Consider the following 26828-nt stretch of genomic DNA (forward strand, 5'->3'; position numbering starts at 1 on the left):
GAGGATAATGTCAGATGCTTAGCTCTCTCCTGCCTGACGCTCCTCTCTGGCTCCGCCGGGGTTGGTCGCTGTAAGAAATAACAGGAGCTGTGGCAGCGGCGAGACGAAGCGGCTCGCGCGTGGAACCCGAAAAGTCAGGGTGCTCGCGGTTACTCCCAACGTGGTCCCAGCCGGCGGTCAGCACCATGGACAGCGGCGCCGTCCCCACGAACGCCAGCAACTGCACTGATCCCTTCACACACCCTTCAAGTTGCTCCCCAGCACCTAGTCCCAGCTCCTGGGTCAACTTCTCCCACTTAGAAGGCAACCTGTCCGACCCATGCGGTCCGAACCGCACCGAGCTGGGAGGGAGCGACAGACTGTGCCCTTCGGCCGGCAGCCCTTCCATGATCACGGCCATCATCATCATGGCCCTCTACTCCATCGTGTGCGTGGTGGGGCTCTTCGGAAACTTCCTGGTCATGTATGTGATTGTCAGGTAAGGAAGGCCACAGGGCTCCGGATTTCGGTGGCTAATAGAGGCATAAAGGGTGTTGGGGGGAAGGATGAGAAAAAAGGAGGTAAAACAGGGGAGAATATAGAGGTGAAAGTAGAGTGGTTGCTGCTTGAGTACAAAAGCCTACTTTTCTATTCTTCCCTCCGTTAATAAAGAAAGAATCCAAAATTTCAGAAACAGAGAAGTTGCTTTGATAAAAGCTGTAAAGCTCTGGCAAAAAGGAAAAAAAAAAAAAAAGCCTCTATCTTACAGCTTGTTTATACTGAGCCAAAAGGGCTCTGGGCTCTTAACCTCAGTGTCCCATAGTCCCTTCCAAAGGAGCTGTGGAAACAATAATTTATGGAAAATAGAAGAGAAACTCTAGTTATTTTATCCTTAATTGGGGGCAGAAGGGGCAGATTTCCTTCTCTGTTCTTTTCATAGATGAACCTTGGCAACTTTCCTGCTCCTGCTGATTTCAGTGTATTTGCTGCACCATTGCTGCACCCTCCTCTTCCTCACTCATAGAGGAAGTTTTTCTGGTGTCTTTCCAGAGTAAATGGTGCTGTTTTGCTGTAACATGACAGCTGTGTTGCCTAGACCAGTTTGCAGTTGGCAGCTACAGATCTGCTAGGGGAGTCACAAACTGAATCAGGAATAGGTCAGGTGGTTCAGAACTGCAGGACTGTTTTTCAATGCCCCCAAAAGTTGAAACAAGTTAGAAGTGACCAAAAGCAGCATAATTCTGGATGATAAACTATTACATAGGGGGTTGTAATGGTTGCCCTAGAGAAATTTAAAAGTGTCTTCATCCAATGAAATTATTTCAGAAGAGTTTGTGGCCCAATTTCTATTTATCCAGATGTTCCAGGTTTATTTGGCAAAAAGCATACAAGTTCAATATTAGCTGAGATTGATGTAGATTGTGTTAGTGTTGATGTGCCTATTCAAATACTACATGTTAATATGGAATACTATATTTTAACTTTTGAGAAGTATATAATCATTTTAACACTTTAAAATGGCTCCTGATTTGGGATTTTCTTCCTACTAGGGGTTCTGTGGTACTTCCATGTTTAGCTGCAATATTGGCTTCATCTATTCAGCAAGTATTACAGGTTTCACTGGAGCTCTTAAATCATTTAACAATCATTTTCTTCATTATGCTTTCTTTATCAAGGTGGTACAAGTTATTTGTAATTGATTTTTTCTGCTTTTTATGTCTGATTTCTTTAATTAATGATTGTTAAAGAGTAAAACTAATTTTCTTGATCTTTTGATGAAGAATCATAAGTAGTTTCTCTGAGTAAAGAGCACCATCTATTGCAAAGAAAGCTAACAACAGAAGGAAAAATGCAAGAAGGGAATCAATGGAAGAATTTATTTTTAAAACATTTACTTTATGTAATTCAATACAAAGCTTCCTCTCAAATATGAAAACTGTCTTCTTTTGCATTTATGATAATAAAAATAACAACTGAATCCCTGCCCATGAAGGGAAAATTTATCCTTTCTCCTCAGAAAATTCATGGACTCATAAGCTTATAGGGCCAGAAGGAAACCTAGAGATTTTCTAGGCTAGGTAGGTAAAATGTGGCACAGAAAATATAAATTATTTCTCCAAGGACAGATAAGTTCACTAGTTCAATACCATGGAATTGCTCTTAGCCAAAGTAATTTTCTGTTTATTAGAGTGGCTCATGATTTGAGTTAATTCAACTACAACATTGACAGAGTAGGTTAGATAATAATGTGGAAATAATAAATTAATCCAAATTTATGTCTGTAATTCTGAAGAATGAAGGATGAAAAGAAATTATAAAACCATCTTGAAATTCTGTCATCTAAAGCATAATCATTTAGCTTTTATTGCTTCTCTTGGTATTTTCCTTCCTCATTTTTCTCCTCTCTGGTTTATGCTTTTCTATAAAGCAGAAAGCCAATAGAGCAACAACTGGCTATGGAATAAACAGATTAGCTTTATTCTAGTGCTAAAGATATTACTAGTTGGGTGATTTTGTTTTAAAGGTATTACCTCTGAACTTTTGATGACTTGGAAAAGGATGGTGACCTTGTCTCTTACTGAGAACATGATATTATGCTTATTTTCTGTGCTTAAAGTTCCAACCAGAATACAGTACTGTTTGAAAAGTCACCTCAAACACCCACCTGTGCAAGTCAGGTGTTTAATTCCAAGGTCAGGTAATCCTCTGGGAATATGACTATAAACAGAAAAATAGTTCAGTGACCAATGAAGTAATGAGAAAAGCCTCTGGGGAGTGAAGGAACTATATCTATTTAGCTGAGAATATTTAACTAGACTATCTCCATGCTATGGTTATTTCACTACAAAGTGATCAGTTCACAGATATTATTGCCTCTGTGAAAAAGATGAATATAATGCTGTATCTATTAAAGTACTGAGATAAAATGCTTACTTCCTGCTACTATTCAAAATTCAACAAATACTTTAGAATTATTAAGTAGTTAGGGTTTTCTAACCAGATCAACATAACATTTATTAGAATGTCTTAACACATTGACTAGACCATGGGCCTCCAATGACAATGGGAGCAAAATAACAACAAAGATACTATGGATGCCTTGTTAGTTATTTTCTATCCTGTGTCTTCACTTTATCATCATCATACCTTCACCAGCAACATTATTAAAGAATACAAAAAAAAAAAGCTATTATTAATATCTTTGAGATTAAAAAATGATATGTAGTATGCATAAGGGTACAATAAAAAATAAGTGTTAGGAGAAAAATAGCTCATGGAAATTTAAAATATAAAAAAAAAATAAATAAATAAAGAATACAACTTAAGTATCATTCTTACAGTGTTGTTCTAAGAAACATGAGGGAGAAAAAGAGATACTGTCATATATCTAAAGTTTTAAAATCCAGATATTAGATGATAGAATGTTATAACTGTTCATTATCTGAAAGGCTTTATGGTCTTAAAGAAAAAAATTACTTGTGGGATAACTATATTATGAAAATTACCACAAATAGTCTGGAGAAGTTTGGTGATAAAATATTACAAAATACGGCAATCACTTTTTCTTTTTGAAGTAGAAAAGCATAGTTTTATTGTTTTGCCAGGCAAAGGGGGACAGAGTGGGCTTCTGCCTCAGAAACTATATGGCCCCACATAGGAGGATTTGATGAGAGTTTATAGCAACAGTTCAAAGGTCGGATTGTTGATAAGATTAGGGCAGGTATAGGGCCTATACTCCTCAAATCTGGTCTCAGGTGGTCTCCTGGTGTGCATCTCTGGTTCTTTGAATCTGGGATCACTTGGTCTTCTCTGGTGTGAAGAATGCTGACATTTTCCACTTTTTGGGGTTTTTTAAATTTCTAATTTAATTTAAACTTTTTATTTTCTATTGGGATATAGCTGATTAATAATGTTGTGATAGGTGAACATTGAAGGCATTCAGCCCATATATATATATGTATCCTTTCTTCCCTAAATTCCTCTCCCATCCAGGCTGAATGTGGCCATCATTTAAAATGGGATCAGATCAGTCACTCAGTCATGTCCGACTCTTTGAGACCCCATGAATCGCAGCACGCCAGGCCTCCCTGTCCATCACCAACTCCTGGAGGTCACTCAGACTCACGTCCATCGAGTCAGTGATGCCATCCAGCCATCTCATCCTCTGTCGTCCCCTTCTCCTCCTGCCCGCAATCCCTCCCAGCATCAGAGTCTTTTCCAATGAGTCAACTCTTCGCATGAGGTGGCAAAGTACTGGAGTTTCAGCTTCAGCATCATTCCTTCCAAAGAAATCCCAGGGCTGATCTCCTTCAGAATGGACTGGTTGGATCTCCTTGCAGTCCAAGGGGCTCTCTTGTCAAGAATGTTTTAAAGAAAAAAGTCAATCAAAATAATGCACAGTTCTGTACAGATTACAAAGCACATTGGAAGGTCTGGCCCACATTGTGACCATTTCAAGCCATATACTGGCTTTCCCTCCTTTTCTGTTTCATTTTTCTTCTTTCCCACCTTTGTTGTTCTTTGTTCAGTTGCTAAAGTGAAAGTGAAAGTGAGGTTGCTCAGTCGTGTCTGACTCTTTGCGGCCCCGTGGACTCTTTGTAGCCCACATGTAGACTCCTCCATCCATGGAATTTTCCAGCCAAGAGTACTGGAGTGGGTTGCCATTTCCTTCTCCAGGGGATCTTCCTGACCCAGGGATCGAACCCAGGTCTCCCGCCATGCAGGCAGATGCTTTACCGTCTGAGCCACCAGGGAAGCCTAAGTCATGTCTAATTTTTTTGCAATCCCATGGACTGCATCATGCCAGGCTTTCCTGTCTTTCACTATCTCCTGGAGTTTATTCAAAGTCATGTCCATTGAATAGATGATGCCATCCAACCATCTTCTGTCACCCTCTTCCTCTCCTGCCCTCAATCTTTCCCAGCATCAGGGTCTTTTCCAATGAGTTGGCTCTCCTCATCAGGTGACCAAAGTATTGGAGCTCCAGCATCAATCATTTCAATGAATATTCAGAGTTGATTTCCTTTAGGATTGACTGCTTTGATCTCCTTGTAGTCCAAGGGGCTCTCAAGAGTCTCCAGCACCACAGTTTGAAAGCATCAGTTCTTCAGTGCTCAGCCTTCCTCCCACCTTGGTTCCCTGAAATCCCTTTCCAAAATGGTTTACCTTCACCCAAGCTGTTGTCTCAGGCACTGCAAAGCTCATCATTTCTGTTATTTTATAACTGGCTACTATGTAATTTCTGATTAATAAATAGAGCTTTACAGACTCATTGAGTGTAGGTTGTTGTTAACAATTAGAAATTCTTAAGAAAAATTCTACATAGCCCCAGTCAGAACTACCATGACCGTTTATAAACCAAGCTTTTCTTTCACCTTTTTTCTGCCTTGGGATTCAGGAAAGGTTTTAGTACATTTTGCTTAATGGAGAGGGAGTAGGCAACAGCCATGGATAGTATGCGGTATACTTCTTGAGGTCAGGGTGTTGGTAGCAGTAGGATCTCTGATATGTAAAGAAAGTGAAGGCTCTCTGAAGAGGCAAACTACCATCTCTTTCTGCACTGATCCCTTGTTGTGTAATAACTGTAAGACTACTCATAACAGGTAAGCTCAAGCAAATGTCAGGGTCCTTGAAAGTGAACTGAGACAACAGACACAAGAAGCATCATATACAAGAAACATCATTTAATGAGCTTGTCACAGCAACTCCTTTCGTTACCCATCTGTTCTTGCTTCAGGCCACCTATTTCCTCCCCCACCAGTACCTCAGTCTAAGAGTCCTTGAACCAAGAAATAAATTCAGAGTGGAAGAGTAGCATAGAAGAAAAGAGCCAATAATGGTTCAACTTCAAACTCTTCAGTGCATAATAGTCCCCTTATGTAAAATGGGTCACTTAGGCTAACATCTAGTCTAGTTGGTAACTTGTAGTACCAACATTTTCTATGGTAACTTCAAGGACTGTTTCTCCATAGTTTTTCCACCTTTACTATCTGGAGATAAAAAAGCTAGTCATCTACAACATTAAATGATTTTACATTCCATCTCACTTCCTTGGATTCTAAATGAGCTCAAACAGATTCTGTCAGAGAGAGAAAATGCTGAGCTGCCAGATGTTGTAGTGGTCAATTAAGACAATCAACGACCCTGAAAGTCAAGCCTTTCTTCACTTCCTGGGAGGGAATAAGCAAAAGGTTAAATAGGAAAGGTGCCATCCTCAGTGTTCCATTCTCCCCACAGAAAGGCACAAGGTCACATGTATGAGCACAGATGTGGAGAAGGGGAAAAGAGGCCATCATGTCACCGCACAAGGAGCCCCAAACCATAGGATACTCCCGTTTTATGGACTGAGGGGCCAGGACTAACAAGAAAGGATGGGGTAAAAGTGGGAAAGCACAGAGTCAGAGTAAGAAGAATTTCTTAGAGGACCCCTGATACAAAGGTCTTCAGAGAGACCCCTGGGAAGAGTCTCACCAAAAGCACCAAGGGCTCCCTGAACTCAAGAATTATGCTGAATACTATCCATTCAGCAAAGTGTCTTAAAGCCTTTCCTGAAGGTGTCCAAATGGAGGTTGTTGGGCTAAGGATACATATACACCCAGGAGCATGGTTGGTAAAGGTGGGGGAGAGGCACACGTCCTTGCCCACAACTCCCTGGAGACTGTGTACTAAGTAGCGGTGGGAAGGATGCTTCCCCTCGTGAAGGTGCCAGGTAGAGCCTTTGTGATTGCCTGTGGTTGAGTCTCAAAGATCACACAGAAGATTCTGATCTGGACCCAGACGTCTCAGATTCAGCTTAAGTTCTGATCTCTCTCTTTCTCTCTTTTTCATTTTCTCTTTAATTTGTTCAGAAGTTGTTTTAATATTGCCTTCAGGAATTAATCACCTTCTGGATGTTGCATTGTAAAACTTATCAGAAAGATTCTACCAAGTCTAACCAAGCAAATCTTTGTAAGCCAATGAGGAGGGTAGGTAGGGCTTTTACACAGGATGAAACATGCAATGGAGTATATGAAATGAGAAAGAGATCACTCTATTCTGGACATCAGTTTCTGTCCAGGCAAGGATATTTTCAAGTGCACTTTGCTTTTTCAATTCAATCAGGTATTAGTTTATCGGTTAGATATAAGTAGGTGTCCTGAAGTGGTTCAAATAGTAATCATTAAGATGTACTAACAAGTATTAGTATAATTTAATGTTGAATAAATTAAACCAAGCTGATCCACTCACTGTTTTCAAAAATGCTATATATTAATTTCTTTTATACCTTTTCTTTACTTTTTCTATTTTGCCTTGTGACCTCAATACTTCTTTCTTCTATCAAAATTCTTCTTCTTCTTCAAGTCCCAACTTAAATCCATTCCACTTTGAAGCCTCCTCAAAGTATTCTTACCACCAATTTCCCTGAAGTGTAGTCCATAATAAATGCTACTATTGTGAAAAATCTGTGCATTTTCTCATAAGTTTATCAAAATAACTGATGCTAATCCTTGAAAACTTGATCTATAGTCGTAGATCTCTCTGCGTTAGCCAAAAAGTTCAACATTTCAGACTTAAATAACAGGACTGCATATATTTAAAATACTCTGTAATCCAAAGTTTTCAGCACAGCCAATATTCCTCAGATTATTCAAATGTAAAGCTTAATTCAGACAATTCCCTCAATTCATTGCCTTGTTCATGCATATTTAGCCTTTATGACTTGAGCTATGAAAATGGATCTGCCAAAAGTCTACAAATAATAAATGCTGGAGAGGGTGTGGAGAAAAGGGAACCCTCTTACACTGTTGGTGGGAATGCAAACTAGTACAGCCACTATGGAGAACAGTGTGGAGATTCCTTAAAAAACTGGAAATAGAACTGCCTTATGACCCAGCAATCCCACTGCTGGGCATACACACTGAGGAAACCAGAAGGGAAAGAGACACGTGTACCCCAATGTTCATCGCAGCACTGTTTATAATAGCCAAGACATGGAAGCAACCTAGATGTCCATCAGCAGATGAATGGATAAGAAAGCTGTGGTACATATACACAATGGAGTATTACTCAGCCATTCAAAAGAATACATTTGAATCAGTTCTAATGAGGTGGATGAAACTGGAGCCTATTATACAGAGTGAAGTAAGCCAGAAGGAAAAACATAAATACAGTATACTAATGCATATATATGGAATTTAGAAAGATGGTAACAATAACCCGGTGTACAAGACAGCAAAAGAGACACTGATGTATAGAACAGTCTTATGGACTCTGTGGGAGAGGGAGAGGGTGGGAAGATTTGGGAGAATGACAATGAAACATGTAAAATATCATGTAGGAAACGAGTTGCCAGTCCAGGTTCGATGCACGATGCTGGATGCTTGGGGCTGGTGCACTGGGACGGCCCAGAGGGATGGTATGGGGAGGGAGGAGGGAGGAGGGTTCGGGATGGGGAACACATGTATACCTGTGGCGGATTCATTTTGATATTTGGCAAAACTAATACAATTATGTAAAGTTTAAAAATAAAATAAAATTAGAAAAAAAAAAAAAAGAAAGAAAATGGATCTGTACCAATGGATTGATATCAGCAAATAATAAATTCAAATAAGATGCATATATATCTACACACGAGCCCACAAACTTTGAATAGGAAATAGATTGTTAGTCTTATAATTTACCTAGAGAAAGTCAAATTTTAAAGAGTTAAAAAATTAAAATTATATTTTATATTAAAAAGTATATAAATTAAAATTTTATATTAAAAATATAATCAATTCTCATTTTTCATGGTAGTTTCCCACCCCCCCCCCCCCATGAATTCACTTTACCTACTGAATTAGAGAAGACTGAAGCTTTGCTTCTAGGGGAAGTACAGGGGGAGGATCTTGTGAGTGTACAGTTACATTTTCATCAACTAATCAATACATAATGTTCTGTTATGTGTGTTCCTGTTAAAAGGCATCTTATTTAATATGTATTGTTGACTCATGGGCTTTGAACTCATGACCAAACCCTCTATAACATCTGCATGAAACTTATCTAAGATGTCTACTCTCTCTGTTAGGCACCTCACAGTCCTCTTGTGTTTAAGATACTAATAGCACTTCAGCACTACTTCTGGGGCCATTTTTTAAAATTTTTATTTTATGTTGGAGTATAGTTGATTAACAATGATATGCTACTTTCATGTGTACAGCCAAGTGATTTAGTTATACGTATACTTATATCTGGACTTCCCTGGTGCCTCAGGTGGTAAAGAATCCACCTGCAACACGGGAGACCTGGATTAAATCCCTGGGTTGGGAAGATCCCCTGGAGGAAGGCATGGCAACCCACTCCAGTATTCTCGCCTGGAGAATCCCCATGGACAGAGGAGCCTGGCAGACTACAGTCCATAGGGATGCAAAGAGTTGGACACGACTGAGCAACCAAGTACAGCAAACACATACCTATGTCTGGGGCTTTCCAGGTGGTGCTAGCAGCTAAGAACTAGCCTACCAATGCAGGAGACTTAAGAGATGCGAGTTCGATCCCTGGGTTGGGAAGATCCCCTGGAGGAGGGCATGATGATCCACTCCAGTATTCTTGCCTGGAAAATCCCATAGACAGAGCAGTCTGGTGGGCTACAGTCCACGGGGGTTGCAAAGAGCCAGACACAACTGAAGCAACTTAGCACACAGCACACTTACCTATATCTATTATTTTTTCAGTTTCTTTTCCATATAGGTAATTCAGAATATTGAGTTGAGTTCCCTATGTTATACAGTAGGTCCTTGTTCATTGTTTCTATATAGTGTACTTGATATTTATAGTCAACAAAGTTTGGAGTAATTTTTAAGCCACAAAATTCTTACCCTAGTTTTCAATAGAAAGCTAAACTGCCTATAATTTAATGGCTCCAGATGTGTGAATTAGCCTGGTCCCTCCACTCTGAGAAGGGTGAGAATGCACCAGTGAAGTAGGGAGATAATTCTGGAACCTAAAAAAATCTGTTTTATACCAAGGTGTTTTCATAAGCCAGTGTAAAGTTTGGATTTAAATGATTCCAAGGTAAGAATTCCCCTTATTTTACTACATTCAGATGTACACACAACTGACAGCCATCAGATGAAGAGGGATGACTTCGCGGTCTAGACCAGGTGTTAAAAATGTTTCCTGTAAAGGGCCAGAAAGTAAATTTATTAGGCTTTGTTGCCACATGGTATCTGATACAAGTACTCCACTCTGCCACAGTAGCCCAAAAGTATCCATAGACAAAATGAAAATAGATGGTCATGACTGTGTTCCAATAAAACTGTATGTAGACACAGAAATGTGAATTTCTATATAATTTTTGCATGCCCCAAAATATTATTTTCTCAACCACTTAAAAATATAAAACTACCTATAAACTTATTTTTGGGTTTTGTTATTCTAACTAAAACAGATGTAGAAGGCAGACATGGAAAAATTTAGCTTCTAAAATGTTTCTCATTAACAACAAAAAAAGAATTGGTTTTCTAATAGCATATTTAATAATTTTACCTAATGTTTTATGAATATAATATTTTAAATTTTATGAAAATCCATACATTTGATTATCAGAAAATAATCATGCCATATGTTCTTTTGTTGACTCATTTTGCAAGAATGAAATGATTCTTCTTTCAGTACAAAATAATACAAACCTTTCTTTTGGTTTACTTGATTCTATAATGCAAATTATTCCATAATAAGTGTTACCAAACTACTTCCTTATAGCATCCTCAGATTAAAAGCAACCAAGTTAATTATTATACATATAAAAAATTAAAATACAAGTTACAAATGACAACCATTCTGACAGAATCCCATTCTTAGCTGGCAAATTTGGCCCACAAGCTGTCATTTGCCAAACTCTGGTACAGATGTACTGAGTAGAATTCATAGTCTTGCAGTGGTCATAAAAAAGAGCATATTTTCTTCTTCGGCAAATTTGATTGCATTTTGTTATTTACTATATGGAAACAAAGCATTTGTTAAAATATCTAGTACCGACTTGCAGTGTTTTCCAAGAAGAAGAACTATCAGCACAAAATGAGGTTTCATACAAATCAGCTGAGCCACAAGGGAAGCCCAAGAATACTGGAGTGGGTAGCCTATCCCTTCTCTAGTGGGTCTTCCCAACCCAGGGTCTCCTGCATTGCAGGCAGATTCTTTACCAACTAAGCTATCAGGGAAGCCCCATACAAAACATAAAAGCTCTCACTGATTTTTTGGAAAGAGAATACCCCTTTTTTATGACAGAGGATACTGTTTTTCTGAAATGGATATTGAAGTTGGGTCAAAAAAGTAATCACACAGGACCATCTCCATGTCACTCCAGTGGCCATCTTCAACTCCTCGTCTTCATCTAACCCAGACAATCTACAATATTCATTACCACTCTTGGCCAGGGATTAGGGAGTAAGTGCTTAGAAAATAGTGGTTCTGAAAAATTACCATCTATTGGATATGCTTTGTGGTTATCTTAAATTGGTGCAATTTTCTAGGCCTTCTCACAGTATTTTCATCTTCAATCATTTGAAGCTTTCAGGAAAAACTGGAACTGTCACCCATAAATTCATATTAGCTTCTTAGCAAATATGAAATCTGTTCTCAAAGACACCTGTGCCTGCACGCACACCCACCCCCATGCACCCAGGTGGTGACTGGCAGCTTCATCTCCCTCCACTTCTATTTAGGCATCTGAAGCACAGAAGCTCATCACTTGGAATTTTTTCCTCTTCTTTCTGACTTACATAACTTGATCATTTTTTAAAAATTTGTTTTTAGCGGTTTTCAAAAGTCGCTTTGAAAAGGTTTATTGACTGTGTTTTAAAATTTAGACTGCCCAGCCAACTAAAGAGGACTAGGGGCAGCCTAGGTATTCTGCGGTATTTGTAATCTTCTGGCTTCCTGCCTTTGGCTTTGCTCAATCATTTCCTAAAATTCCCTGGAATCTCTTCTTTGTCTGATTTCGCATCTTTAATTCAGTCCCCATTTGTATTCAAATGACTGCTTCTTTGATTACTTGTGCTCAGAGAAAACTTTCTGGAATGTCCAGGAATTCTTTAGATCAGCCAGGTGGCCACTAGGTACAAGTCCACAAGGAGAGCCAAGTTCGGGAATGTTCCAAATGGATGAGTAAGATAGTCTAGCTGAAGAATGCTACAGTTCCCAGAATTTCTTACGTGAGATTTTTGGAGCTAAATTCTAGCAAGAAACCCAGGCAGGATAAAATGAATAATCAAATTTGATTCTCCTTCGAGTTAACTCATGGAGTATCCGAGGTATTACAGAAACCCTTGCAACACACTTAGACACCAAGAAGATCTCTCAGATCTTCTATTCCAGTGGTTCTCAATATTGCTCACATGTTAGAATCACTATGAAGGATTTTTTTTTAAGTGATCTTATTTATTTATTTATGGATTTATTTTGGCTGCACGCGGGCTCTCTCTAGTTATGGAAAGCTGGGGTTACTCCTGTGCTGTGCACAGGCTTCTCACTGTGGTGGTTTCTCTCATTGCAGAGCACTGGTTTGAGGGTACACAGGCTTCAGTAGTTGTGGGTCACAGGCTTATTGCCCCATGGCATGTGGGATCTTCATTTCCTGACTGAAAATCGAACCATGTTCTCTGCTTTGGCAGGTGGATTCTCAACTACTGGGCCAGCAGGGAAATCTAGAATCACCTGGGAAGGCTTTAAAAAAAGAAAGAATACCTGTTTCCACCTAGGACTAATTAAATTAGACACTCCGTGCATAGCTCCTGGGCATAGATAGATCTAAAATCTTCCCTGGTGAGTCTAATGAGTCTAGTGTAGAGTCAAGATTGAGGTGCATAGATCTGGACCTCTATTTCATGGAGGAGAAAACAGTCCTGCTGGGCAAGGAGGTTTAAGAGATCTATCCACATGTTTGATTTCTCTGAATGTTAAGAAGCTGTTTATAGAATAAATAGTAAATTAAGCTACCTCCCTGAAAAGCAAAAGCCCAGGATGTCTTAAAAAGCTCCCTGAAATTGACCAATCAGCTCCATTAATAATAGGCGTTCTAGCGTGGACACAGTGCTAACCTTAGGACGAGGAGACTCATGTTTGAATCTCTGCCTCTCACTAGTTATCAGAGCCACAGAGCTTCCCTGAGTCTCACTAGTTAACTTTACCAAAGGAATGGTAATCACATTCAACCTCACTTGGAGTTTAGGTCCAAATTAGATAAGATATACAGAAATGTGCAGTAAATTCTATAAGTGCTGTATAAGAGTAAGGAGTTTAGTTATTTGCTTCCCTGGTGGCACAGTTGGTAAAAGAATCTGCCTGCAATGTGGGAGGCCTGGGTTTGATCTCTAGGTTGGGAAGATCCCCTGGAGGAGTGCATGGCAACCCACTCCAGTATTCTGGCCAGGAGAATTTCATGGACTGTATAGTCCATGGGATAGCAAAGAGTCAGACAGGACTGAGTGACTTTCACTTTCACTTTCCCTCCCTCTGGGAATTTCTTCTCTTCCCTCCCACTGGGTTCACTCATCAGCATGCAAGATCTCAACATTCACTCAGTATTCTTGCCTTCTCATAAATCAATCATATTATTACACTTTGAAACACAGCTTAGCCTTTTGGAATCATGATTTCTGCAGAGGTAAGGCAAGGCATTGCATGGAGTCCCTGTTGTCATTCTTGGATTTATTCCAATGCCCTGGATTACTCTAATTTCATTTTGTTGGCACTAAGATGATGTGAACAGAATTCTAAGGACATTTAACCACAATTTACTCAGCTCCCTATTGATTAGCTTCTCTATATCATATAAAAAGTTTGATAGAAAAAAAAGACAAAAACCAATTATTTTTTGGAAAAAAAAATCTATTTTTAAGTTAAATGTTTCACATTTAAACTGGTATTATAGTCAAAGTGTCTAAGGCAGAATCTAAGTCTAAACACAGACTTCATATGATGAAACTCCTTTTTACTCAGCAGAATAGTTTACTTGAATTAGAAAAAATAACTCGTAAGAGTGGTGTCCTCTGAATACAAGCTTTGAAAATTTAGAAATTTTAATAACATCTTTGCAAAAAGTCCTGGCTTCTGTTAGAGTCTGACTCACTAATCACAGTAAGATAGGTGAAAAACATGGAGCTCTTCATGGAGGATGCATTAATGATGGTACAGTGAGTCTGTGTGAATGTCTATTCCTAACACCTTCATAATGGATTTTTCCAGGACTTGCAAGGCAATGCCTGTCAACTTTTAAAATCAGGGCAGTAAACACTACAAATAAAGCAAGCACAAACTAGAAAATAACATTTTTGAGATCTACAGTGTCCCTGAAAGCTGAGAGTATTCCAAGTACAGAAACTGTAGGGGAACAAGGAGATCAATGAAAGAAAAGGCCTTTGCTTCTGAGCAATTTTTCACTGAAACACTGGGTTCAGTGCCAGCGAAAGGTTGAGCATTTTGTCGGGGAGTATTAAATGCTAATTGAAAAATGCTGCTGGCAGTATAACCTGAATATCAGACCCTGATTGTGCCTGCCAAAAAGAACAAGGGAAATTATTGTCAACATTATAATTTCATACTTACTCAGTCCCCATCAGTACTAAAGAGGAAACCACATGGGTTGAATGGAATTGAATATGAGCACGCTTCTGGTGATGTTGGTGATCCAAGGCCACTAAGAGGTGTTATTAAAAGCAGGCAATAATGAGATCCTTCAAACAGTCTTTCCTTCTAATGACAAAAGAAAGCTTATTTAACTACATTGCAAAATAAACAAAACATATAAAGGATATGCATTTAGACAAGGAAAAATATTGTAAACCAAACTAATACTAAAGAAGATGAATTTGAAGCTCATGTTTGTTGAAAATTACTTCCAAAGCACCCTCTTAGAGGCTCCAAAATATACCATTAAGAAAAATAGACTGAGTTCTCATGCTCAGTTGCTCAGTCATGTCTGACTCTTTATAACCCCATGGACTGTAGCCTGCCAGGCTTCTCTGTCCATGGGATTTTTCAGGCAAAAATACTAGAATGGTTGCCTCCTCCTGAGTATGGTCCCAACCCAGGGATTGAACCTATGCCTCCTGAATTGGCAGATGAATACTTTACTACTGAGCCACCTGGGAAGCCCAGATCAGGTTCTACCTATCTCTAAAAGTACAGTCTAGTGGAGAAGAAAATTAAACCATTTCACCAGCTGATAAATGTCAAAGGTAGGACTATGGTAACTAACCCGGGGTTCTTCAATCATACTATCTGACAAACACTCTTCCCTGGGTTTACTGCAATGGGATACTTTTTGATTTGTCTTTATTTAATTTTCCAAATTTCATTAAACATATTATTCATGTTTCAGAGACAAGATAAAGAAAAGTGAGTGGAGTGGGCCTTGGTTAATTTTCATAGAACAGTGAAAGAGAACCCCATTGACTAGGATTTATAAGTATTTCTCAAAGCAGATGTTACAAATATTCCACAAGTATGAAGGATAACGCAATGACAGAGTGGAGTCTGGAATGAATGGGATTCACAGGAAGAAAATCTCAAGAACCATTGCTGTAAGACATTCCTCAGTGTGTCCCTGCCTTGAAACAATGTCTGTTTTATTTCTGAACACCCTGTCATTCAGAAACACAGGCAGCAGAGAGCTCAAGTTAAAAGTCAAGCTCAAATCTTCTGTTCTTTAAAATTGCTCCATTTTGTGGAATTTAAGGTACAAGTATCAAAGGAGAAATTGATGTCATCTTTTGAAAAAGGATCATTACTCTGAAAGTAAACAGAAGTTTTCAGTCTTTAAATAAATGTGTCACATTTCCATGAAAGACACTGGTACATGAGTCAATGCCTCAAAGCATATATTAAGACATGTAAACCAAACCAATGATAATTTCCTCCAGAGCACTATTTTTTCAACACTTTAGAAACTCAAAAATAAAAGCATATGAATGAATGAATGAGCATGCCCTTTCACACACCCTTACTTTAATTGCTTTAGAAAACATGTTTTACAAAAAGATATATGTCCTTTATCAGAAATTTTAATCTCCTGGAACAATAATAGAATTCATGCTTTGATGTAGCTGAGATATTCTGCCCACACAGTTGTTTGAAGTTAAGTTGATATTTGAAAATAATATATTCTAGTCAACATTCTAGTCAAGATAGATGAAGATGTGAAGTTAAACATATCAAATCATTGAGGGGGGGAGGGGTCAAGGAAAATAGCTGTGATTTTAGAAAAATCTGGGTTTTGATGCATCAGTTGCCTTTAGCACACACGAGAAAACATTCTAAAAAATCAATACAAGCAGAGCAAAATTAACACTTTTATAAGTATCAACATTTAACCTCTGTCTTATCAGAGCACATGGTATCTGCTTCATTAAATTTGAAATCCATAAGAGGCATCGTCATCATCATCACTTTAGCTAACGTTTGTTGAAAGTTACAGTATACATTAGCCTCCATATCAATAATCTTTAAACATACTATTGAAATGTTTTTCATCTTTACATCAACCACTTAAGGAAGATACTGGTATCTTTCAAGTTTTACAAATGAAGAGAGCATATCTCAGAAAAGTTAAGTCAGATCAGATCAGTCGCTCAGTGATGTCTGACTTTTTGCGACCCCATGAATCGCAGCACGCCAGGCCTCCCTGTCCATCACCAACTCCCGGAGTTCACTGAGACTCATGTCCATCGAGTCAGCGATGCCATCCAGCCATCTCATCCTCTGTCGTCTCCTTCTCCTCCTGCCCCCAATCCCTCCCAGCATCAGAAAAGTTAAGTAATTAGCCCAAATTTGCCAGTTAATAAATGATAATACTAAGATCTGAAACAAGACCTATATGGCCATGAATTTAAGGTCTTTCAAAACTGTTATGCTTAGTTTCATCGTGCTAGTTTTTGAGGTCTCTCTAGGATGACTGACTAGCCTATTATCTTACCTTACCTATCATACTTCCCAGAATGCTCCATAATTGATAATCTCTTCATGACTTTTTCTTTATTGATAGGCTGTGCCCCCACTGAAATAAGAATAAAGAAAATAGGAAAGTTGGCTTTTGATAGGCCAAAATCTGGAGTTTTCCCTTCATATTAAGCTGTGACATTTTGGATTGAACTTCTGTCTCTGGGATAACTGGATTCAGGTTTCTGATTGAGTCTGCCCTTCAACCTCAAAAAAAAAAAAAAATAAAATCCATTAATTATTTGTGGAACTTCTAACTACAAAAACTCAATTGTGATATAAAGGTACTCTTTTTCTTGATCCCCAGAAGCATCGTTTTATGCTGTGAGCACCATATGCTAACAATTCACATCAATAAACTGATCAGGAGACAGCCAGGATGCCAATCTCAATACTGCAAGCGACAGATCAAACTAGGCTTTTTGAATCTATTATATAGCCAAACGCCAGGCCATTCTCAAGTTTCCCTTTATTTCAGTGATCCCTTTTTACATTTCTAAAAAAAAAAAACCAAAATTTACAAAATTGTAAGCTCCCCGAGGATGAGACTATCTTTAAAAAAAAAAAAAAAAATTATCCTATCCCTGAATTTAACAGAGTAACAAAGGGTAATAGGACATAATGGAGCTGAAATGTTTCAGTACATTGAATTATACTGATTATACTGTTATGTTAATGCCATGCTTATTTCAGCCCTCCGTGTTTCCGTGTCCCATTTCTGGTTTGCCAAAATAAGAACTTTCAGAACATTGTTTCTCTGAGTGTTAATAGCTGAAAGAAACTTGGAATTTTCCAAAGTGAAATTCTTATAACATGGGTAGTTTTTGTTTAATTGGGGGGCAAAAATATTTTCCATATTCAAGTTGAGATGAGAACCTAGGTCTGTGGAGTCCTTACTTTTTCCTTCTCCAACTTCATTGTCCCCAGGAATCCAAATGAGAGAGGGGTTATTGAGAGATAAGAGAGACTGAAAAAAATTAGATCTGGAAGAATTAATTCTGGAAGAATTTGAGAAGAATCAATCAGTGAGAAAAGATACACTTTGACTGAAAGATTCTGCTAAATCATCTACCTAATTAAATTCAAAGAAAAGCATCTTAGTCCATTCCTCTGTCTCTCTACTGAGCAAAAACACCAGACGGACAAGCTAGGGGCAAGTCGACTGGAATTACTGCCAAGTGAAAGTAACCAGGCATGTCAGTATTAACTCCAGGGAGCCTAAATAAGGTAAACAGATGTCTGAAGTACTGACAAGCCTCCCTTCTCACACATGGCTCTCGCCTTTAGTTCTTTCTTTGCTTCTCATGTCCTTATGAAAAGATGTGGAAACCTATTTTACTCCACTTCTACAACCGAAGTCTTCCCAAAGACTCCACTCTACTTCATTTCACCTTCCATGCTTTAGAAGCAGATTGAAGAACATGAACGATCCAGGGAGAGGACTGCTGCTGCTAAGTCACTTCAGTCATATCTGACTCTGTGCGGCCCCATAGATGGCAGCCCACAAGGCTCCCCCATCCCTGGGATTCTCCAGGCAAGAACACTGGAGTGGGTTGCCATTTCCTTCTCCAATGCATGAAAGTGAAAAGTGAAAGTGAAGTCGCTCAGTCATGTCCGACTCTTAGCGATCCCATGGACTACAGCCCACCAGGCCCTCCATCCATGGGATTTTCCAGGCAAGAGTACTGGAGTGGGGTGCCACTGCCTTCTCCGAGGGAGAGGACTAGGGCATGGAATTTTGCTTCTTGTATCAATAGGATAGACTGAATACTGACAAACATTGTGAGAGGGATCCTCAATGGACAGATTTTTTTCCTCCTGAAAAACCAATGGATGTATGACTCCCCAGGAGAAGAAAGGAGATGACCGTAGCTACGATATTAGAACAACAGTAGTGAGGCTCCTCCCAGGACATGGAAGAAGAGAAATCTCAAGATAATGTGAGACTAAGAAATTCAGACTTATCTTAGGGTTGTGTCGTGTGAGAGGTCACACTAGGTGACTAAAGGGACTTTTCTGGCCTCTGCTATGGACTTACCATTTCACAGATGTTTAAAAGCACAAAGTTTGGCCAAGAAATGGAAGTCCACTTCATAGAGCAGAAAATAAACTGGTAAAAAGGATAATTATCCACTATCAGTAAAATGAAATATGCCAGCAAATTTGGAAAACTCAGCAGTGGCCACAGGACTGGAATCCTATCCTTCTAATCCCAAAGAAGGGCACTGCCAAAGAATGTTCAAACTACTGCACAATTGTGCTCATCTCTCACACTAGCAAAGTAATGCTCAAAATTCTCCAAGCCAGGCTTCAACAGTACATGACCCATGAACTTCCAGATGTTCAAGCTGGATTTGGAAAAGGAAGAGGAAGCAGCAATCAAATTGGCAACATTCTTTGGATGATAGAAAAGGCAAGAGAATTCAAGGACATCTAGTTCTGCTTCCATGGCTATGCTAAAGCCTTTGACTGTGTTGATCATAACAAACCTTGGAAAATTCTTAAACAGATGGGAATACCAGACCACCATACCCACCTCCTGAGAAATCTATATGCAGGACAAGAAGCAACAGTTAGAACTGGACATGGAAAAACATTCTGGTTCCAAATTGGGAAAGGAGTACGTCAAGGCTGTATAGTATCACCCTGTTTATTTAACTTATATGCAGAGTACATCATGTGGAGTGCCAGGCTGGATGAAGCACAAGCTGGAATCAAGATTGCTGGGAGAAATATCAATAACCTCAGATATGCAGATGATACCACCCTTATGGCAGAAAGTTAAGAGGAACTAAAGAGCATCTTGATAAAGGTGAAGAGGAGAGTGAAAAAACTGGCTTAAAACTCAACATTCAAAAAATGAACATCATGGCATCCGGTCCCATTACTTCATGGCCAATAGATGGGGAAACAATGGAAACAATGACAGACTATTTTCTTGAACTTCAAACTCACTGTAGATGGTGACTATAGCCATGAAATTAAAAGATGCTTGCTCCTTGGAAGAAAAACTATGACAAACCTACTCAGCACATTAAAAAGCAGAGACATTACTTTTCCTACAAGGTCCATCTATTCAAAGTTATGGTTTTTCCAGTAGTCATGTATGGATGTGAGAGTCTGATCACCAAAGAATTGATGCTTTTGAACTGTGGTGTTGGAGAAGACTCTTGAGAGTCCCTTGGACTGCAAGGAGATCAAACCAGTCAATTCTAAAGGAAATCAATCTTGATTATTCATTGGAAGGGCTGATGCTGAAGCTGAAGTTCCAATATTTTTGGCCACCTGATGCGAAGAGCCAACTCATTAGAAGAAATCATAATGCTGGGAAATATTGGAAGCAGGAGGAGAAGGGGATGACAGAGGATGAGATGGTTAGATAGCATCACTGACTCAATGGACATGAGTTTGAGCAAGCTCTGGGAGATGGTGATGGACAGGAAAGCCTGGCACACTGTAGTCCATAGGGTCGCAAAGAGTTGGACATGACTGAGTAGCTGAACAACTAAAATGATAATGCGTATGTGCTAAGTCTCTTCAGTCATGTCAGATTCTGGACTCTATGGACCGTAGCCCACCAGACTCCTCTGTCCATGGGATTCTCCAGGCAAGAATACTGGAGTGAGTTACCATGCCCTTCTCCAGGGGATCTTCCCAACCCAGAGATTAGACCTGTGTCTCTTATATCTGCTGCATTGGCAAGGAGGTTTTTAACCACTATCGCCACCTGGGAAGCCCAAAATGGTAGTAAAATTTCTAAATTAAATGCATTTAACATAGGTTTGTAATTGTTTCTGGGAAACAGATTAACTGGAAAACAACTAGATTTACATTTATTTCTGAAAAACAAACAATAGACAGACTTATTTACAGTCTGTCTTCTACTAAACCTTCCTGCCACAATCAGAGACAAAATCCTTGACAGACTGAGCCAGACAGGCGACTCGAGAAGCAAATTTAATACTTCCCTGGGCACTCTACATGTGATGAAACAAATGTTGAATAATTGTAACTTTTCTAAAGTCTGAATACAGGTGAGATACTTCTTTCAACATTGCCACAGCACCAGCTACTGTGCCATAAAAACTCACATACTGTTTGGAAAACACTTGTTTCTGGTCTCTCACCATACTGAATGCCCCTCCAACACACATTTCAGTCAAGAACCACTGCCCAGCACAGTACTTGGCAAAAATAAAAAGGTGTTAAATAAATGCATGTTTGACTCAGTGTTGACAGAGGGTTTTATGATGAAAGAAGTTAATTTGAAAATATAAATGTAGCTATGAAAATTAAAAACATGCTATAATGCTTGATATTCTAGTTCATACGTAAAGTCCAATATAAGTATTTAAGCTAGAAGAAATGTGAAATATATGACTTTGATCATAGAGTGTTAAACATGAAATGTTATCAAAGTTTGTCTCTACCTGTTAAACTTATGGTGATTTGTATTTTACTTTTTATATTCCTCAGATTCTAAAAAAAAATGAATGTACAATGGTATAAGGAAAAATACAAAAAACAAAAATAAAAGAGGAGAAATTTTCAAAAGTAATAGATAATCCTGAAAAGTGATAAAATACTGCATTAAAGAGCTTTTTCACCAAAAGATAATTCAAGATCATGTTTGCAGTTTCCCTATTTAAAATGCTGTTACATACATTAATCTGTGACTAAAAAGGTTGTTAGCCCCAAGTGATTTTAGTCCCAGTTGAAAGATAATTCTATATTGATTTAATAGCTCTTGGTGCACTACAAGCCTAAAATTTCAAATTTTAAAAATTAATGGGACTTATCTGCTTTGCCAAATAACTAGTCTATTCATGATTTATATTTTCTCCTAACAAGTGCTGTTGAATTCTCTACAGGGGAAGGAAAAATACCAAAAATCTCTCTGCCTGAAAATACTTTTTAAAAGATGTCAACACATTGTTTTTTGTTTCCAATAAAAATCCCAGGTCAACATGATAGTTAAATTATAAAGGATTATATACTTCTTGGGTGGAAAACAGTTATTATAAATACACAGTTTTACATAAGCCAAGATCTCCAGGCACTAATTGCATTACCTTCATATTTCCTTCAATTGGTCCTAAAAGATTTTGGACAGCTACTGTTGCAGAAATTAATTGAATGCCAAAATATTTAGATATCAGCAGGTGCTATGACACATTAAAGGGGATAAACAGGGAATGCTCATCAACAGTTCTGACAAATGGAATTTTAAATTGAGTCTTCACAGATCTTAATTAAATCTCTGGTGCAAAACTCAGGAGCAATGAGAAAGTTCTTATTTCAACTTCCTACACAGTATCCTAATGTATAATTCTCTCCAACATGTTGTGCTAATATTAAACGCAGTAAATGGTTCTATCTACAGGACACATACACACACTGCCAGTAAAAAAATTCAAACTATCCAGGCATTTTACTTGCATAGCAACAAGCACCCAAATATTTCAAGTATACAACATTAAGCTTTTTTTATCCTTGACAACTGTTCTAAAGCTCAATTCCCTTTAAAATAAGCATAAGGGCTTCCCTGGTGGTCCAATGGTTAGGACTCCACACTTCCAATGCAGAGGCCCTGCGTTTGATCCCTGGTCAGGGAACTAGGATTCCACATGCCACATAGTGTGGCCAAAAATTTTTTAAAAGATACAATATTAAAAATTAACATTTTTAAAAAAGAAATTTCATTTTAAAAAGTAAAGATAATGGTCATAGTTGTTTTAGATACTAGTAAGATTTTTGTGAGCATCAGTTTACACAAAGATATATGTAAGTTGTACTTTGGCCACCTCATGCGAAGAGTTGACTCATTGGAAAAGACTCTGATGCTGGCAGAGATTGGGGGCAGGAGGAGAAGGGGACAACAGAGGATCAGATGGCTGGATGGCATCACCAACTCGATGGACATGAGTTTGGGTAAACTCTGGGAGTTGGTGATGGACAGGGAGGCCTGACATGCTGCAATTCATGGGGTTGCAAAGAGTCGGACATGACTGAGCAACTGAACTGAACTGAACTGAAGCCTTACTGTAGTTTATAAAAGTTATTATTTCTCACATAAAAAAACTTATATCACATGGTACATTCTGTGCAGTGTAATGTAACAAAGCATAAACTATAACAGATATAGATTTAAATTCTACCTCTGCCACAGCTATTCTTGAGAGTTATTTAAGCTTCATAAAAGTTGGCTTATTCATCGACAAAAGAAGTGATAATGTGCAACTTATAAGTCTGTTACAAAGATTAAGAAAATTCAAGTTAACTGCTTACAGCCATACCTAACCCAGAGTAACCATTCAGTAAATACTGGCTATAATTATAATACTCAAAAAATAACACGTCACCATCATAATTTAATTTGTTTTAATGGTTATTGTTAGTGATAATATAATCACCTCTTTACAGCTGTGAGAACTGAAGTTCAGCCACTTTCCCCAGGTCACAAGACGTGGTGCTCAGATCTGTTTGCTATGCTTTGCTTAGTCTCTCAGTCGTGTCAGACTCTGCGATCCCATGGACTGCAGCCCTTCAGGCTCCTCTATCCATGGGATTCTCCAGGTAAGAACACTGGAGTAGGTTGCCAAGCCCTCCTCCAGGAGATCTTCCCAACCCAGGGATCAAACCCAGGTCTCCTGCACTTCAGGCAGATTCTTTACCATCTGAGCCACAAGGGAAGCCCAAGAATACTGGAGTGAGTAGCCTATCCTTTCTCCAGAGGACTTCCCAATCCAGCAGTTGAACCAGGATCTCCTGCATTGTAGGTGGATTTTTCACCAGCTGAGCTACTAGAGAAGACCCTCAGACCTGTGTATCCTATTTCAAAATCCAATATTCTTTCTACTATGCTATGCTGAAGTATCTTACTCCTAACGTGATTAAGAAGTCAAATTTGGAGAAAGTGAACAAAATCAAGGTAGTTTTAGTTACTCACTCTTGGCACAGCATTTAAATAGGGTTGGTCTTGCTCTTAACATTAAGTAAACAATTGGTATGACTGGAAAATTGCCACAAATGTATAGTCTTACCATGGAAGGTAAGATTTTTGTTTCTTAAGCTCCTAACAGTTAAGATTTTAATTAAAAGAACATCAGATAGTCATTTTACATTTTTTTCCCCTAAGTGGACCATTTTTAAAGTCTTCATTGAATTTTTTGTGTATTGCTTCTGTTTTATGTTTTGATTTTTTGGCCTCAAGGAATGTGGGATCTTAGGTCTCCAGTCAGGGATCATGCATTGCAAGGCAAAGTCTTAACCACTTGTCCTCCAGGGAAGCCCCAGATAATCATTTTTAAGTTCAAAATATCTCTGAAAGATATTGAAAATAAACCTGATAAATATAAACCAGATGACTACAATTGGGCAAGTAGGTCTTTGCTTTGGGGACATCTAGACCTAAAGACACACATTGAACAGTCCCTGTAGGGATGGAACGCATCACAGATGAGAGGAGTTAACCTCAGGAGCACTGAGGATGCAGCTAAGGAAGCAGTGCATGATCGTAGGCTCTGAGAGAAGCGAGGAGCCCTGAAAAAAGCTGAGATAGTATCCAATGTGAGCTCTCAAAGCCCCCAGGTCCACCAAGAATGGATTCTGCCTGCTGCAGACACTGGGTAAATGTATTTGCCAAGATTGCAAGGGCGCAGACAGCTGTTGTAGCTACCATGCCCTCCAAGTAGCCTGTAGCCGATCCATGGACATCACTGGAAGATTCCTAAGGCTTCCCCCAATTGCTGATTGCTGTTGGCCTGCTGCTGATCCCTCCTGATTGGAGCACACTCTACTATCAACGCCTACCAGCCAAAAGCCACTGGGAGTATACCTAGAGGCAAATGAAATTAGACATTAATTTTGCTGCAGCAAAATCACAGGGATTTTAATTTTTGTTTGGTGATTTGGAAGAGGATTCAAGAAAGCAGAGTTCTGTCTGGATAGGATGCTGTCTCAGAACAAGAGGAGTTTGACACATGGGCATCAAAGATTTTTTTAATATAGGAGGCAGAATTAACAGAGTAGAGCTAGAGTTATCACTGACTAATAAGAAATTGTCACTTAATGTTAACCAGGAAAGGGAGATGTCTGCCTTTTTTATGGTTTTTTTGAATGATTTTGGTTTTATCTCTAACTAGGCATGATTATAGAATCCACCTGTTTTTGTCTTATTGTATCACAATCAATCATGAAGCCTCCTCTGAGGCTGATATTCTATAGAATTGTGTTCCACAAAGAAATATCACAACCCAGCTGTCAATAACTAGACTTGCTTCCTGAAATCTGTCAGGGGCTTCTTTTCTTTCTATCATTCAGCCTCACTACTTTAACATGTCATCTGATCTTTTCCTTTGGCAATAGGGGAGGGGGAAAAAATGGTGATCAATGAGGGAATGATAAGATGACATGGGATGGGGAGGTATCATTTATTTTTGATTTGTTCTTAAGCAGTAGGGAATACTTTAAAAACATGAGATGAATGGGAATTTCAAATTTAAAGAAATTATACAGATCTGGGCTTTGGGGTCAGGAGAATTGATCCTGTCGTTCAGACAGACACATCGCAGAGTACAGGTTGAGTCTGTTCGCTATACTCCACAAACTTACAGAAAAACAACAAAACAGGTAATCCTAATACAATCCACACATATATTACATAGCATGAAGATTTCATGTGCAAGCTTTACAAAAGGTTGAAATTTATTCTCAAGTTCATAAATAGCACAAGATTTGCCTTTATTACATACTGAAAGTGAATACAAAATAATCTTTCATTTTTAAGATGACTGAAAACAGGCACAAGATTTTACTTTGGCCCCTTTATTCCACCTTTCAGAAATCTTTTTTTTTTTTTTTTTTTTTAAGAACACAAGTTCATTTCACTTCAGTTCAGTTGCTCAGTCGTGTCCTACTCTTTGCGACCCCATGAATTGCAGCACAGCAGGGCTCCCTGTCCATCACCATCTCCCAGAGTTCACTCAAACTCACGTCCATCGAGTTGGTGATGCCACCCAGCCATCTCATCCTCTGTCGTCCCCTTTTCCTCCTGCCCCCAATCCCTCCCAGCATCAGAGTCTTTTCCAATGAGTCAACTCTTCGCATGAGGTGGCCAAAGTACTGGAGTTTCAGCTTTAGCATCATTCCTTCCAAAGAAATCCCAGGGCTGACCTCCTTCAGAATGGACTGGTTGCATCTCCTTGCAGTCCAAGGGACTCTCAAGAGTCTTCTCCAACACCACAGTTCAAAAGCATCAATTCTTTGGCGCTCAGCTTTCTTCACAGTCCAACTCTCAAATCCATACATGACCACTGGAAAAATCATAGCCTTGACTAGATGGACCTTTGTTGGCAAAGTAATGTCTCTGCTTTTGAATATGCTATCTAGGTTGGTCATAACTTTCCTTCCAAGGAGTAAGCATCTTTAAATTTCATGGCTGCAATCACCATCTGCAGTGATTTTGGAGCACAAGTTAAAAATCAATAAATCAGTGAAATAAATTTTTGAAAATTATAGATAAGTTCCCAGTAGGCAATATGAATGTTTAAACAGTCCTACTAAACGTCACTCCTACTTTCTCTGCTGTTTGAACCAACTGAGAGATAGCTCACAATTAATCAGCAAAAAAGTCAACTTTATTACTGAAAAATACTTAGCTGCTGTGACATAGTTATGCAATAATAATGGCTTCTTAATTATAAACCCAGAATGAAATATAGTATCCCACAGGCCTGGCCCACTGGCAACCTCCCTGTGTGGGGACCAGCCCCTTTACAATTTGGAACCTGTATCAGTGGAATATAACATGTTCCCTTTTAGCAGTTGAATTTCAGAGAGAGAGAGGAAAAGTGGCAGAGCTGTACATGAGCAACTCTTTATTCTAAACACAT

At 38.8% G+C, this 26828-nt stretch overlaps 1 protein-coding gene across 1 annotated transcript in view; it reads left to right on the top strand.

Moving 5' to 3' along the window:
• The first annotated feature begins 27 nt into the window (after positions 1–27).
• OPRM1 (opioid receptor mu 1) overlaps positions 28–26828 on the top strand; it is a 68266-nt gene continuing 41465 nt past the window's right edge. The window contains exon 1 of the mRNA XM_019967619.2: positions 28–478. Coding sequence (XP_019823178.1) covers positions 186–478 — 293 coding nt within the window. The 5' untranslated portion in view covers positions 28–185. The remainder of the gene's footprint in view (positions 479–26828) is intronic.

This window comes from Bos indicus, chromosome 9 (assembly GCF_029378745.1).
Source record: "Bos indicus isolate NIAB-ARS_2022 breed Sahiwal x Tharparkar chromosome 9, NIAB-ARS_B.indTharparkar_mat_pri_1.0, whole genome shotgun sequence".
In the NCBI taxonomy this organism is placed as follows: domain Eukaryota; kingdom Metazoa; phylum Chordata; class Mammalia; order Artiodactyla; family Bovidae; genus Bos; species Bos indicus.